The 15,986-nt window shown below is 43.0% G+C and overlaps 1 protein-coding gene across 1 annotated transcript in view; it reads left to right on the top strand.

Moving 5' to 3' along the window:
* Nucleotides 1–15,986, top strand: part of WDR72 (WD repeat domain 72) — a 976,411-nt gene that overhangs the window by 134,279 nt on the left and 826,146 nt on the right. Inside the window, exon 3 of the mRNA XM_086958315.1 lies at nt 12,397–12,503. Within this exon, the coding sequence (XP_086814441.1) occupies nt 12,397–12,503 (107 nt within the window). The remainder of the gene's footprint in view (nt 1–12,396; nt 12,504–15,986) is intronic.

Genomic DNA, 15,986 nt, shown 5'->3' with positions numbered 1-15,986 from the left:
GGGTTTGAAGGTCCTATTTATATACCCTGGTGCCCTCCTTCTTGAGGGTAAGAGAAGCTTCTGGAAAGGATCTTTGAAGAGCATTGAGTTTCCGACCCCCCACCTCTCTGCCCTGGCTCCAAACTGGCTGCAGTGATAATGTGGTGTCATTAGTGTCTTTGTGTGAAGGCAGAGCACAGACTATTCAGTTGCAACTGGAGCTGTGCTCAGGTGCACCCCCATCCTGCCAGCAGATGGCCCATTCAGGCAGACCTTATCCCTCTGTTGTGTGACTGTCTGGGAGGAATTCAAAAACCCAAACTGCCTGTTATACCCAGTCATGTGACCCATTGAAGGCTACAGGCGCAAAAGGACGAAGGGCAGAAAAATGCAAATTTTCTAAAATTGTCATTAAAAACCCGACTCTACCTTTAAATAGTGCTTCTCATTACTATTCCAAAAACACCAAATATAAAATAGGTGTCTGCATCCAATTGGAAATTACAGCGTAATAAATTTAATAAGGAATACTACATGTTATGCTCTGGGAGGGGTAGGCTTCACAGTAGTGAAAAATGAATTTAGGAGTTACCCGGATATGTAACACTTTATTGTATCAAAGGGGAGTTTAAAACTTGGCAAGGTGGTTTTATTGCCACCTCAACATGGCAGTTTAAAACGATATTCAGGCTGCAGTGGCAGGCCTGCGACATGTTTTAAGGTGCTACTTAAGTAGGTGGCACAATAAGTGCTGAAGACCTTCTGGGAGCATTTTATTTACAGGCCCTGGGTACATGGTATACCACCTGATAAGGGATGTTTAAGTACATTAAATATTCCACTCCAACCGTGGTGTAAGCCACTCAAACCATGTCCAGGGGAGTGAGCACAAGCACGTTATCACTGGTTAGCATTGTAAAGTGCACAGAGTATTAAGGCCAACAAAAATGAATTTCATCATCAGAAAAATTTAGATGAGTAGGCAGAAAGTATAGGGGCAGACCGCCCTAAGGCTGATAGGTCTAATAGTGTTGATTTTAATGTTTTAATCAAGGTTTTCAATGTTTTGTTGCATTTGGCAAAATGACAAACACAAATCCCAGCACACTAACCAATGGCACTTATCTTTTAGTATTTGAAATCTGAAAAACTAAATATTATGTGTTTTTTCCTTGGGAATGTAGACTGCAAACTGAGTTAAATAATAGATGCACATATTACCAAAGTGTGTCAGAATCACTGTTTATCCTATACAATCTTTTGATGACTTGATGACAGATATCAAAGTGAGGACTATACTGAAAGTATAAAAACGATGTAACTTTTAATTCTGTACCACCCTAAGAAATGTAGTGGTGCAAAAAAAGCCTTGTGGAACATGATATCTGTCATATTTTCAGGAACATGTTTTCCAAAATCTGATTATTCTGTTCAGCCTTCCTCGAAAAAGAACAACTCACTCCCAAGGCTTGGGACACGTCTATTTCCAAATGTTTTCTGAGTGGGTATTTTAGGTGCAGGTATTCAATGGCTTTTGAAAGAAAAATACACACTAAAAACTAGTGAATGATTTTAATTGTAGACTTTTAAAGTGTAGAGTCTTTATTTCCAGAACTGGTCCACCCAGCACCAAGAAATACCTACTTATCTAAAACATTTCTGAAACCTAGATACCCAAGGCAATCCAAAATGGTAAGGCATGCATGAGTTCCAAAATGTTAAAATCAAGAATCACCTATAAATGTCAGTATTAGTAGAAAATTATAATTTCTTTACTTTTCTGTGACAGAAAACTAAAAAAGTTTACCATCCTGTGTTTCCGCATATCTCCCAATTAAAACAGTGCCTCAAAACTGTGAAAAATGGATTGGGGTAGGAATAGGTAAACATATTGACAATATGAAGACCCCATTGGCTCTATATTTACTTCACACAGTCACAGGTTTGGCGATTTTCTCTTCTTTACGATAAGGCCATACAAAATGTGAGATACTGTTTTTATCTGTAGACACATGTAATTGAACTTTTCTAATTTCTTAGACATTTCAGACTTCTCAGTCACAGAAATGGGAGTACATTAATTTTTTTGCTTTGACATTTGCAGGGCATTCTGGGTAAGAAAAAATTGCCATGCAAGCTTTACACTACATACTTCTCCATCCTGTGCCTAGTGGTCTGAAAATCTGTAGTTAGTAGGAATCTCTAGGTGCTCAATGACCCACGGTCCAAACCAGGGGTGTAAAGCAGGCCCCTGCAGTCTCTGCTGTGCAGTTCGGTGCTTAAACCGGCCACGGTTCCCTCCAACCATTCAAGGAGGCCAAAGGTAAATGAATATCTGTGAGATATGGGAATTCGAAGAAGCCTTGTTACATTCTTAAGGGAGGCACCATCACTTTGCTTTGCATGATCGGCCCAAACTGGTGACCACATCCCTAAACTCAACCAATTTCCAAGCATCTTTCTTGTGCCTTCTGTGGTTGATTTCTTGGGCCTTTACTGTCCAACAAAATACACAAGTGAGGTATTTTTAAATGGGAGAACTATTGGAATTCCTAATGGTAGGACATGTAATATTAGCTGTCATTATGAGTCTTCTAAAATTCAATGTTCCTTAAACTTTCATTCAATTATGCATTTAAAAAATATATAATCTTTCAGTCTCTGCCAACTTCTATCCACTAGATTATTTGTTTTCCTATATTCATAGTTAGTACATAGTAAACATAATTGTATATCATGCCTTTAGGCTGGTCAGAATTTGCAACTCCGAGATTTATAGGAATGGTGGCCTAAAAAAGTCACCAGATCACCATCCTTGCATTTGCTTTCCAGACTCGTTAAATTTGTTGTAAAATATTATTTGTTTTCCTTTAAAGGGACAGGTTCTGTTTTTAAACAGAAATGGTTCCTATTTGGACTTTTAGGTTTTATGTAGCATATTGTGGTCCCTGGACCGCTGCCTGCTACCCCTTGACACAATTTCCAAATGGGCAGGCTTCTGTGAATCGGATATCACACCATTGCAAGATTAGAATCTGATTAATAGTTTATGATCACGTTAGGCTGCATAACCTTGACACATTTCATTGCAGTTTCCAATGGTATGGGACTTCCCTTTTGCATGATCACCCCCAAAGTTTTAGGCTGATTCTGATAGTTTTTCAACTTAAAAAGGTGCACTGGGGCCTGTTAACCAGATCTCCATGCTAGTGCTCGAACACATAAAAGGTATATGTCTGATTGGTTAACCTACAATTGGCATAAGTTAACTTACTTACTTACGAGTCCTTAGCATATGGTCCAAGGGGTGCCCTGTGCCTGTAAGTTAGAGTGCCCCTCATGGACTGCAGCATGTATTGTGCCATCGCGAGTGTGACAATGCAGATCGAGAAAACCATTCTGCCATTGGAGGCTCGTAAGGCTCCCACTGCTAATTCCACATTATCATTAAAGCTCATGACAAAGTCTAGACCTTCCTTTCTAAAATCTATGTCACCACTAAGTCATACTTATCGAGCCTTCAATCATTGTGCTCTATATTAAAAAGTGGAAAATGGATCTTTCGTGCCTAACAGTAAAAACCTCAAATTAGATTTTACTGTAAAACGGCAAGTAGCCCCAAAGCAGAATACAAGGTTATCCAATGACAACTCAGTTGAGCTAATGCCTGAATGAGACTACTAAAGTGGTACTTCAAAGTATCAAAGGAATCGTTACTGTAAACCTGACTTGATGCCCAAGCCAGATTTAATTTAACTTTGAAGTTAGTGGCAACTTTAGAAACTTGCCACTCTGTTGCCCAAATTTTTCGAGTGATTGTGTATGGTTGCTGGCCACAGAACAGCCTTATGTCCTTTTATAGGGAGGTGTGAATGACTGTCAGGAAGGAACAGTTGGAACAGCTGTTACATATCCCTGTTGGGAAGGCCAAAAGATGAGCTTCAAAGAGAAAGCCACCTTTGAAGGTCAAAAGAAGGACACACATGAGAGAGGCTGTTCTCTCTCATGGTAGACATGTAGCCCTTTGTACCCACATCTCTGGGGTGGGCTACCGAGCGCCACACATTGAGAGGGGTACTACCATCTTGGTAGTGGGCAAAATATTGCATTCCAGATAGCTTGATGCCACACATTCCATGAGTCATCATCAGGTGGGAGATGACCTGGTAGCCCATTGGCTAGTAGTTATCACATCACCCAGGGGCAAGTTCTGGGTATAAAAGTGGCACCCATAGCACCCAGACCACAGATCGCATCTGCACTGAAGGACTGAAGAAAGTCTTCCCTGCTGTTCCCTGGACCCAGAAAAGAGAGGCTGCACCAAAGACTGGGCAGCACCTGCTGGTCCTTGGGATGACAAAGAGAGGTCTGTGCCTGTAGTGCCCTGCTAGAGGAAACGAAAAGTTGTCCTGAGCCCCAAACATTAGTTGGCTGGCTTCCTGTTACAGCGGCAGGGTCACAAAAGCTGAAAGAATCATGCTTTATCGCGTTGTTAGCACAGTGTCTGACAGACTCTGACTGCTGAAGTGATGCTGGAGAGACTGGGTCTCTTCCTTAAAAGTTGCATCTGAGTCTGCCGGACCCTGGAGAGAGATTAGAGAGCAGTTTGGTACACAAGAAGGACACTAGCCTAAGTTAAAGTGAACGACTGGCATAATTTTAACTGGAGATAAGTAGAGCAGTGGCAACTGGTATTTGGCTAGACTGCAACCGTACTTCGAGCCCTGCGGCCAAATTCCCCCTCCGTGTTTGTAGAACAAGGGGGTGGCACCAGAAAACCCCTTTCACTTGATAAGCAACCTTAGCATCCTTTGGTATCTTCAGCATCCTATATCCCTTGCATCAGAACAACTCTAATAATGTCTATGGTGGTTCGCCCTTAGAACCTGGAACTAGACTAGAGACAGTTTTGATTTAGGGGTAACTGTCCTACCAAACATCATTGACCTTTGTGGCTCACTCCCTGCTGCAGTTGTTTGCTTAAACTGGGCCAGAGTAGTAGTTTGCAACTTTACAAAAATGTTCTAAAGTTTTCCAAGTAACTGTTAATTAACTACAGTAGGTGCCAATGCTTGTTGGCAATTTTTTTGAAAATAAGTGATTTTTTTATTTGTTTAATAATTTGGATTTTGGTGATTTAGGTGTTTAAGAATCCATAGAAATAAGAGCTATATTTATAAATTGTTGTTATGTTTTATTTATGTCATGGTTCCTTTTTGTTCAATTGTTTGGGTATTTCTAAAGAGAATCAACCAGTACAACGCAGTCATTACAATGCACTACATTTACAACACAGTCATTACAACGCAACTGCCTTTACATCGCATGCCTTTACAACGCAGCCATTACAACGCATCTCACTACAACACATGCCGTTACAACGCATATCACTGCAACGCATGTCATTACAACGCATTATAAGGTAAGTATGGGGAATAGAAATTGTTATCCCTACTCTATCCAACACTGACCCTACTGTTGCACTCACTGGGGTAGGATTAGTAATTTTCACCCCTACACTATCCAACACTTACCCTACTGTTGCACTCACTGGATTGGGAATAGTAATTTCTACCCCTACGCTATCCAAACTTACCCTACTGTTGCACTCAATGGAGTAGGAATAGTAATTTTTAACCCTACACTATCCAACACTTACCCTACTGTTGCCCTAAAAGTATTATGCATTGCAATGGTATGCATTATAATGGTATGCATTGTAATGGAATGCGTTGTAAATGTAGTTTCTAAAAATGCGTTGTGATGGCATGAGTTGTAAAATCATGCATTGTAATGGATGTTGCGATGTAAAAACCACGTTGTAAAGGCCTAATTGTAAATGTTTGCATTGTAACGTGTCCTATTCATTTGTAAATGCTTTGCAATTGTTTCTGTGACAATGCCTAACTGCTTGAAGCTGCAGCTATGTAGGGTTAAGACAAGGTTTTGGAAATTGCCTGATTAGATTCAAGATGTGTGTGTGACTTTATTACACTGAGAGGACACACAGCCACACCATATAATAAACTGCTTTCCTCAAAACAATTGGATTTCAAAAATCCATTTTGAAGTTTCAAAGACCACTCCTACTCTTAAAAGAGTTTTGTATAAAACAAAAGTTTATTTTACAGTCACTTCGCATGTGGTTTGCAGGGTTTAGAATTGTACAAGAGGGTTGTTCAAGAGGCCAACAATTTCTTAATGGGAGATACCACATTCTGATGTCTAGTCCCATGGGCATACACATTGGCACCTTTGATAGTTAATTTACAATATTAATTGTATACACCTTTCAGTGCTAACCTAGTGTTTGACCTGCTGTGAAAGCAGAGGTTACCAAGAAAGGAATTCATTTATAAGTAAAAGATTCAGTCACTGGCCCTTTTCAGCAAGTCTCAGACACTAATAGATAATGTGATTAAAAAGCAAACTGGCCATTTCTACAAAAGCTGATGGAGTTATTTTCTCCTTTGCCTCTCCCTTTAATTTTACTTTTGACACCCATTCTGCCCTTTCATCCGTCGTTCTAGTTCATCCTTCCACCATTACGCTGACACCCAAATTCCTCTCCTTTAGAAAACAATACCTAGTCATTTTGGAATGTCGTCATTCCCATTCTTTAATTCCATGTGTGGAAAAGTTCCTTTCTATGCAAAATAAGCACATGTAAGACTCTGGCTGTGGACACACAGAGCCTGAATGTTAAATGAGGTATATTGCGGTCATTGAGGCAGCAGGTCAGCTGTCCTGTTGTCTGGTGCCGGAATTGGATACAGGTATGGCACGTCTTCCTTAAATAAAAGGGGAGGACCGCACGAGGTTCATCTTTCGAGCAGCCACTGATGTGTGTAGTAATTTATTCAATGCTCCTGATATTATTAGGCTTTACCCCATCTCTCCTCACAACACTGGCGATGAGGGGGTCGCGACCCGCACCCCGCCAAACCGTCCAGACGACACCATGAGGCAAACACCCTCCCAGCAGGATTGACAGACACTGCGCCGCCACAGAAGGTACCTGGTCCTGGCTGCGATGCGCGCTCTTGAAAGGTGGCATCCCAATCTCAGGCAGCACCCCCTGCTGAGACTGAAGGCCAGAGCTCACATCAGAGGAGCGGTAACTGGCACCGCCCCACTCAGAGAAACGCTGCACACGCCACTGCTGGGCTGCATGTGCGCATCCAGGAGTTTCCCTCCAGCCGCCCTTCCCTCACGAGAGAGGGAATGAGATCATCACTGGAGCACACCCGGCCATGCTGCTCCCAATCTGCTGCACCTGGATAGCAGACTGATAGAATATAAGGACAGAAAAAGAGAAATGGAAAAAAAACACAACAGAGAAAAAAAACACATAAAAGATGAAGACTGGCACAGGAGACAGTGCAGCAGCACATGGCACTAGAAGAAAAAAATATATACCAAAAGAGGGAGAAGAAGAAATAGCCAACTATCACCACCAACAAAGGAAGTACGAAAAGAGAATAGGAGAAGGAAAATAAAAGGAAAAAAACAAAACAAGACAAAGTAGAGAAGTAGCCACAGACAGTGCCACATGGCCGATGATAAGTCCAGCCCCAGCAGAGGGTCCTAGAACAGCATACCCTCACTGGGGTACTACCGCCATCCAGTGAGCTAGAAGACTCTGTGACAGCGTCCCCACCATGGAAAATCTGGATCAAAAGGCTAAACAACTATTTTGTCTTAACGAGAGAGACTGATGGAGCCGTCAAGAGGTCATTACTCCTTCACTATGCTGAGGGTGAAGTCCTTAAACTGTTTAAGCATCTTCCCAACACGAACATTGCCACAGACTATGACATCGGCGTAAAAGCACTTGATGCTCATTTCGACCCACAGCTAAACCCCGACTTCGAAAGATTTGAACTACGGCAGGCACATCAACATGAAGGCGAATCCATCAACGCATTCTAAACACGGCTGCGTGAGCTGGCTAGCACCTGAATGTCAGACAACCAGCCGAAGGAAATCAGGGCACAGGTCATCCAAGGATGCCGGGACAAAGCACTCGGAGGCCTCATTTTGTGCCAGCTGGAGATAGGTCTGGAAAGCATCCTAATCCTGGCGCAAACCCATGACCTGTCCACAGCACAGGCCAGTGAGATGGACTAAGCCCTCACAAGAGTCCAATAGAGGCCAGCAAGCGTCAAGACCGAAAGAGCTGATGCACTCTGCTTGAGAACGAGGAATGACACATACAGAAAATAAAATCACCGAGGCGAAGTGCGGCTACGGTGGGCGCAACGAGCACACAGCCAGTGAGTACCCCGCTCAAGGCTGGACCTGTGCCAACTGTGGGATTCCTAACCACTTTGCTGCAGACTGCAGGAAGAACACCTGGGGAAAGGACACCAGAGGACAGAGGCTGGTATTCAGAGCGGTACGTCAGCTGTCCTACATAAACGTATTGCAACATGAAGAACCAAAAGGAGCCAGATGGACGTACCAGAGACTGGAAGACTAATCCCATGACAAAGGCGAGGAAGAACCTTCCTCATCTCCTTCACACAAGAACTCAAACACCGTAGGAGTCCTCAACCCACGTGCATCGTCAAGATAGCCGGATCAAAAGTCAAGGCCATCATCGACACAGGAGCATTGGTCGATGTAATGGGCATCCAGCAGTACCAAGGTCTCCAGCCAAATCTGCCTGTCACACTGTCCCGGACCAAAATCTTCACCTATGGCAGCCAATCCCTGCTACCCCTAAAATGGACAATGTCAGTACCAGTGCTAGCAGAAGAGCAGAAAGTCATGACGACAGGCCACATCATAAACCATGATCGGCAGCTGCACCGCCAAGAACCTAGGGCTGGTGTCCTTTGCCAGGAGTGTCCGGACGCACCAAGTTGATGACATTGTGGACAAGTTTCCCAAGCTATTGTGCTTGCCCATCAAGCTGAACCTCGACAAAACAGTGGCCCCAGTGGTGCTAGGACACCAACGCATCCCATTCCATCTCTGGCCCATCTTTGAGTAGGAGGTTCTAAAGCAAGAAAGGCAAGGCGTGATTGAAAAATTCTACAGGCCGACACCGTGGGTGTCCCCTATGGTGATCCCCAAGAAGCCTAAACAGCCGGGGACCATACGGCCATGCATCGACATGAGAATACCCAACCGCGCCATCAAACGCGAATGACACATCACGCCAACCATGGATGACATAATCACAGACGTTGATGGATCAAGATGGTTCTCCAAGTTGGATCTCAACACCGGGTATCACCACTACACCTGGCAAAGGAGAGCAACTACATCACCACGTTCAGTAAGCACCTGGGGCTGCGGCAGTACAAGTGCCTAAACTTAGGCAAAACACCGGCTGTTGAAGTCTTCCAATGCACCATACAAGAGATGCTCTCGGCCTACCCAGTGTCCTGAATGTCAGCGGCGACTTATTAATCCACTCTGCCACCGCTGTGGAACACCACAAGCAGCTGAAAGACACCCTAAGGTACCTCAGTGAACACAGGGTGACGTTACACAAGACAAGTGCTCATTCTTTCAGCCCTCACTAGAGTTCTTTGGGTACATATTCAACCAGGAAGGCATCCAAGTGGACCCCTGCAAATCACAAGCAATCAGAAGTGTGCCTGCCCCCAACACACCCTCAAAAGTAAGGAGCTTCCTCGGCATGGCTACCTACTGCGGCCAGTTCATCCCATACCTTGCAATCCTGGCTAAAACGTTACGGGCCCTCAGAAAAGCAGAAGGCAAATGGACCTGGTGCCAATGTGAAGAAGGGGCATTCCAGAGCATCTATAATGCCCTCCTCAGAGAAGCCACACTAGTGTATTTCGACCCTGTGAGGGGCCCAAAATTACTCGTATACACTAGCCCTGTGCGGCTAGCAGCAGTACTAACCTAAGAGCAGGAGCCCGGGTGATGGGCAACCCTCAAGCTGAAACCAGGCATGCCCAGATCGAGCCCAAAGCCGTCACCAACAAGTGAGCGTATAAGCACTTCCACTTGTACCTGAGCGGTCAAAGCTTCACAGTCATGACCGACCATCAGCCATTGGTCCTACTCTTCAGAGGGTCAGCTCCACACCTGCCACCACGAATAGAAAGATGGTCCATTCAGCTGTAACACTCCTACATGGAGGTAGTCTACCACCCAGGGGCCAAGAACTCAGCAGACTTCTTATGCCTGACACCCCACACCAGCGGAGGAATCTGGACTTCTTGAGGACTCAGAACAACACATCTGCATGATCTCAATAACAGCATGTCCCCAGGCGAGGACTCTCGGTGACATCAAGATGGCAGCCAGCTTGACCCAGTCTATGTATGAACCCTCCAGGCCATCCAAAATGGATCGTGGAGGTAATTCCTCTGACAGGCGAACTACTGGGCCTCTGAGGACAAAGAAGAGCTAACTGAGATGTGGAAAGTGTGAAACGAGCTGAACACTAATCAGGATGGAATACTCTTGTGAGAATCTCGCCTTGTGATCCCACAGACACTAAAGCAGCAAGTTACGTAACTAGCACATGGTGGACACCAGGGCACTACAAAGATGAAATCTCGGATGAGAGAAAAGGAATGGTTTCCTGAGCTAGAGGTGATAGTGTAGGACCTCACAGGTGCCATGCCTGCCAGCTGACAAGCCTACCAGAACGCCTGGCTCCAGTGGTAATGGAAGAACCCTGCACCAATCCATGGTCAAAACCAAGCATGGACTTCAGAAGTTTCCCTGGAGGAAAGGCCATGCTCGTCTTAGTGGATGCGTATCCCAAGTATCCGATAGTGGAGGTAATACCGATGACAGACTTCACTCACGTGACACCCGTTCTCGAGAAAGTATTTCTGACCCTCTGATTTCCAGCCAAGATGCGGAGTGACAATGGGCCCGGCTCCATCGGGCTGAGTTTGTCGAGTTCCTCAGCCAACGAGGAATCCACCACCACCAAATCACCCCTCAATGGCCACAGGCCAATGGCGACATTGAGAGGTTCATGCGCACAGTGAACAAAATGTTATGCATCGCCCTCGTGGAATGCCCTTACTCACTTTGCCTCTATATTCAAGCTAGCCTGACTGATGAGTGAAGTTACCCCGAAACCGGTCCCAGGATGCTTGTTTACGGTCCGGGGAAGACTCGGTTTGGCAGTTCGGGCTGGACTGTTTGCATGAAGCACAGGGTCAAGACTGATTTGCACATGGCTGAGTCTGAACTGGGGTGACGAAGTGAGCTGAAGAATGAGGATGGTTTTAACCAAAATCTGTGACTGGGGGTGAGTGTCTGAAATGTTCCTGCGCTCCATCCATCATCTCCATGTGTTTGACTCGACCTGGAACAACGCCTGAACCTATTCCTGAGAATGCCGGATCACCCCCCACTGAATGACACTACAAACTGCATGGGCGCTACTGTTCAACGGACCATGGAGGGATCTGATGCCCATCTGTCTGGGCTGGACGCCTCCACCTCATGACCTTCAAGGCAGCCAAGCACACCGGGAGTGGTGGAATGAAAAAGCCAGCATGCGCCGTCATGCATCCCCAAGGACAATCCCGCTAGGAGGAACAGCACTTCTTAAGTGGCAAGTTAAGAACCACTCACGAGCCAGAAACTTGGGCAGTCATTGCCAACAGAGGCACCATGGTGACAGCCTGAAAAGGAAATGAAGAAATCACATATCGTCTCATAGTTCAAGGAAATTCCACCATCTCTCTTCGAGCAAGAACACAGAGACACTCAGTAACCCAACATGAGCAGCCACCAACTGGCCAGTGAGCGCCCGGTGGACCCGGATCCAGAAGGGCCTCAGAGACTATCACAGGACTCTCCACTGATCACACCTTGGCGTAGTGAACCACCTATCCGCAGCCCACCCCACTGCTACAGTCTAAGGCCAAACCCTTGGCCTAGCCAAAGGCTTTAGAACTGCATGTTAACCAAATTGGACTGTTGTTAAAGACCAAGTTGGGGAGGGATGTAACAAGTCAGCGGTCCTGTTTTCCGGTGCCAGAACCGGATACATGTATGGCACGTCGTCCGCGAGCCAGGCGTGGCCCATTGGGTTAAATAAAGGGGGGGGGGGGTACCGCACAAGGTAAATCTCCTGAGCGGCTACTGATGTGTGTAGTCATTTACTCAATGTTCCTGATATTATTAGGCATTACCCCAGCTCTCCTCACAACAATTAAGGCAAAGGCCAAACCGATAACATAAAGTCAAGTGATCCCTTACTACAAAGAAAAAAAACTGTCGATGGAAATAGCCACAGGTGCTCTGTCTCAAGTGGGGATCTTGGCTGTATTCTGTGCAAGAAAATACATATGAAATTGCTTTCATTTATGAAGTTGAAAACTATATTGACTCCGTAGGAGTTAGAAGTCATAACAATTTTTTTTCCTGATACCAATTTCGTAAAATTGTCTTTTCACTTTTTAGATTTCATCAAGAGCAATTCTTTGTGGGCATACTGCATCAGTAACGTTTTTGGCGAAAGCAAGAGATTTTGAGAAACAACCATATGTGGTCAGTGGTGCCGAAAATGGGTAGGTACTACTTTTTTTTCTTTCATCTTGCTACAGAAAATCTCATTGGTGCAGACTTTACTACGGTGTGAGCTGTAATTGTTTATTTTTGTAACATGGACAATTTCAAGGTACACTGGTAACACATTTCGAGCAGTGATGCCAAGGCATTCAGGACAATAGATTTCAATCCATCTTGAGATATTGGCTTGCAGCTACGTGAGCCCCTTAATAATTATGAAGCCTGCTACTGTATCTAACAATTCTCCTCGTTGTGTCTAAATAACAGGAAGCTGGACACTGCAACTGACTGTATATTACATATATCTTGTGCATTCTCACCTATTAAGGAATGCTAAAATATTTTCCTTCTGCCTCCCATAACATTTTCATGTGGAGTACAAAGACAGTTTCTTAAGTCTTTTGGCCAAATCATTGTGCACGCACAGTATTAAACCTTCAAGCTGTTTGTATTCGATCCACTGAAGACCTGTGTGCTAAAAAAATGATTATATCTGAAATGAGCAGCAAAAGAAAAATGCAGGCACAGAAAAATGCAGACAATGTTTATTTAGTGTGTTTGAAAAAATAAAAATACTACATTTATGAACGTTGCTGAGTCACTGAGAAGCGCTTCAGAATTGGATTTTCTATACGTCTCTGGGTTAAAAAATAATTGTATTACGTAGAAAAGAGACGTCTTAATATATTTTAGTCACGAATCTGCATCATATTTTAATGACCTACATTGTTTACTCCTAGGTAAGCAGTCCTTTGAGACCAAGGTTTTACCCCAGGCTGTGATATTCCTGCTGCAGCTCAAACACGTTTAGATCGTACACATAGTTGGAAACACATCAAATACGTATTTGCCGCATTATGCTCCCTTCTCCCTACGAACTGCGGTTAATGGGCAGACTTTCAAGATGCCCGTTTTCAAATATAGCTGCTATATTCTGGCACTTGTCCCTAACCTGTGCAATAGTCCGCCCTGTGGCCTGCCTCATACCTCATCACATCACTTACTTGATTTACACAGCTATTTCTATCTCTTAACAGAGATGGACCGAATAGAGGTTACTTTTAAGGTATTCTGTACAAATATGGTCTGCCTTTATAAATAGCTCATGTACAACATGTTTTGCTTAAATCGAAACTCCCATTGCTTATACGGGTTTGTTTACATTTTTTCAAAGTATCAGGAGGTTTTGGGGTCTGCTCCAATAGCGTTTGTAATCACTCGGGTTTTGACGCGTTTGCTCCTGCATCAGGTTTAGGTTACACAGGCTGCAACGATAACAGATGTGGTGTGCCCCTGCTTTCAGTGCTTGATCTCTGACAGCAAACGTTCTTGCGATGTGTACTACTAGTGGATCAATAAACATGAATAGAAAGAAGTAGAGACAGTATTTAATAGTGCAGTCTTCTGCGAGAACAAACCACGGTATAGAAAAACAGCAAGACACCACTGAATCAAAGAAATACATTAGTTAGGCAGGCCATCAGAAAACAGCATGCACTAGAAAGGCATTGGCAGCATATTCAGTGTTTGAACAACCCTGGTTACCATGCCAACTGCACAGGCAAGAACTACGAAACTTCAACTCTACAAGTGAACTTGCCCACACTAAAATACAGCATTTTACAAAGGTAACTAAATACAATTAAAGGAAATTTTAGGGTGCAAAACCAAGATCACCTATTTTAATTTGAGTATTTCAGTTACCAAGAAGTGTATGTGTGTATGTGTGTATATATATATATATATATATATAGATATATATATATATAGATATAGATATATATATAGATATAGATATAGATATATATGTACATGTATGTATATATATATATATATATATATATATATATATATATATATATATATATATATTATATATATATATATATATATATATATATATATATATATATATACGCTCCAAAATCCCAGGAAAATCACTCCTTAAGGAAAGTAGCACACACAGGGGAGGTTCCACAATGATTTAATAGGAGAACCAACAGCAACAGTTGCTGTTGGTTCTCCTATTAAATAATTGTGGAACCTCCCCTGTGTGTGCTACTTTCCTTAAGGAGTGATTTTCCTGGGATTTTGGAGCGTATTTAATATTCGGGCACACCCCCGTTTTTGTGTGCACCCACTCGTGTGTGCAACAGGTTGGTGTTCTGAAGCTGTTTATATATATATAAATATATGTACATGTATATACATGTACATGTGTATATATATATATATATATATATATATATATATATATATATATATATATATATATATATATGTACATGTATATATATATATATATATTCACTGAAAAAACCATAGGTTATAGACCATATATAGTTAGGAATTAGCATTTACAAAACCTTATTTTACTCACACAAAACCATTGAAATTTCATATATAGTTAGTTCCACTAACTATATATCGCGCACCCGCAATCCACTGCTGATCATGTCACATATTACATCATTCATGACATGGTCAGTGACCTCACTGATGACATCACTGATGACATCTCAAATGACATCACTGATGACATCACTGATGACAACATCCAGTGACTGTATGTTTCTGTAAAGTTAAAATATGTTTTACATATTGATGAATGAGTGGATGTATAAGTGTCTGGATGAAGGATTTAGTAGGTGCATGACTGACTGTATGAGTAAGTGATTAAATGTGTCTCACTGAGTGCATGGGTTAGTGACTAAACTGTCTTAATTTGTGCATCATTATGTCTGTTGTTCTGTAAACTGCTGCATGTGTTAATCAGTAGCTATATGAGTAACTATATGGGTTATTAATTGGTTGCCCAAGTATTTGTATGGGAGACTGTGTGTGTGTGTGGGTGGCTGGGAGGTGTGTGACTCTGTGCATAGATGTGTGAGCAGTTGATTCACTAGATGTATGGGTTCAGAAATGCATGTGGAAACAGCTTTATGGGCGGTTGACTGTGTGCATGAGTGTATTGGTGAGTGAATGGATATCTCAGTGCTACATGTCAAAGTAAGTACATATGTAAAACACAGTACATGTGAGAGTTGACATATATAAATAACTGTGCATAAGAGCCAGTGAATGTGTGAGTGGCTGTATGGATCATTGTGAATTTGTATCAGTGATTGTATAAGAGAGTAAATATGTGTTAGAATATGTTTGAATAAGTAAGGTGTGTATAACTGTATAGTTGAGGAAATGGAGGTGTGATTGATTCTTTGCATGACTGACAAGGTGTGTGAGTAATTCCATGGATGAGTGACAGTCTGTGAGTGTCTGTTTACACTGAGTGTATCTAAGGTTATATTAGAGTCTGAAGAGGTTCATCGTATTATCACATGAATGATGTCATCAGTGATGTCATTTGAGATGTCATCAGTGATGTCATTTGAGATGTCATCAGTGATGTCATTAGTGATGTCACTGACCATGTCATGAATGATGTAATATGTGACATGATCAGCAGTGGATTGCGGGTGCGC

The sequence above is a fragment of the Lissotriton vulgaris genome, chromosome 2_1 (genome assembly GCF_964263255.1).
Source record: "Lissotriton vulgaris chromosome 2_1, aLisVul1.2, whole genome shotgun sequence".
Classification (NCBI taxonomy): domain Eukaryota; kingdom Metazoa; phylum Chordata; class Amphibia; order Caudata; family Salamandridae; genus Lissotriton; species Lissotriton vulgaris.
This window is presented reverse-complemented; position numbering and strand designations above follow the sequence as displayed.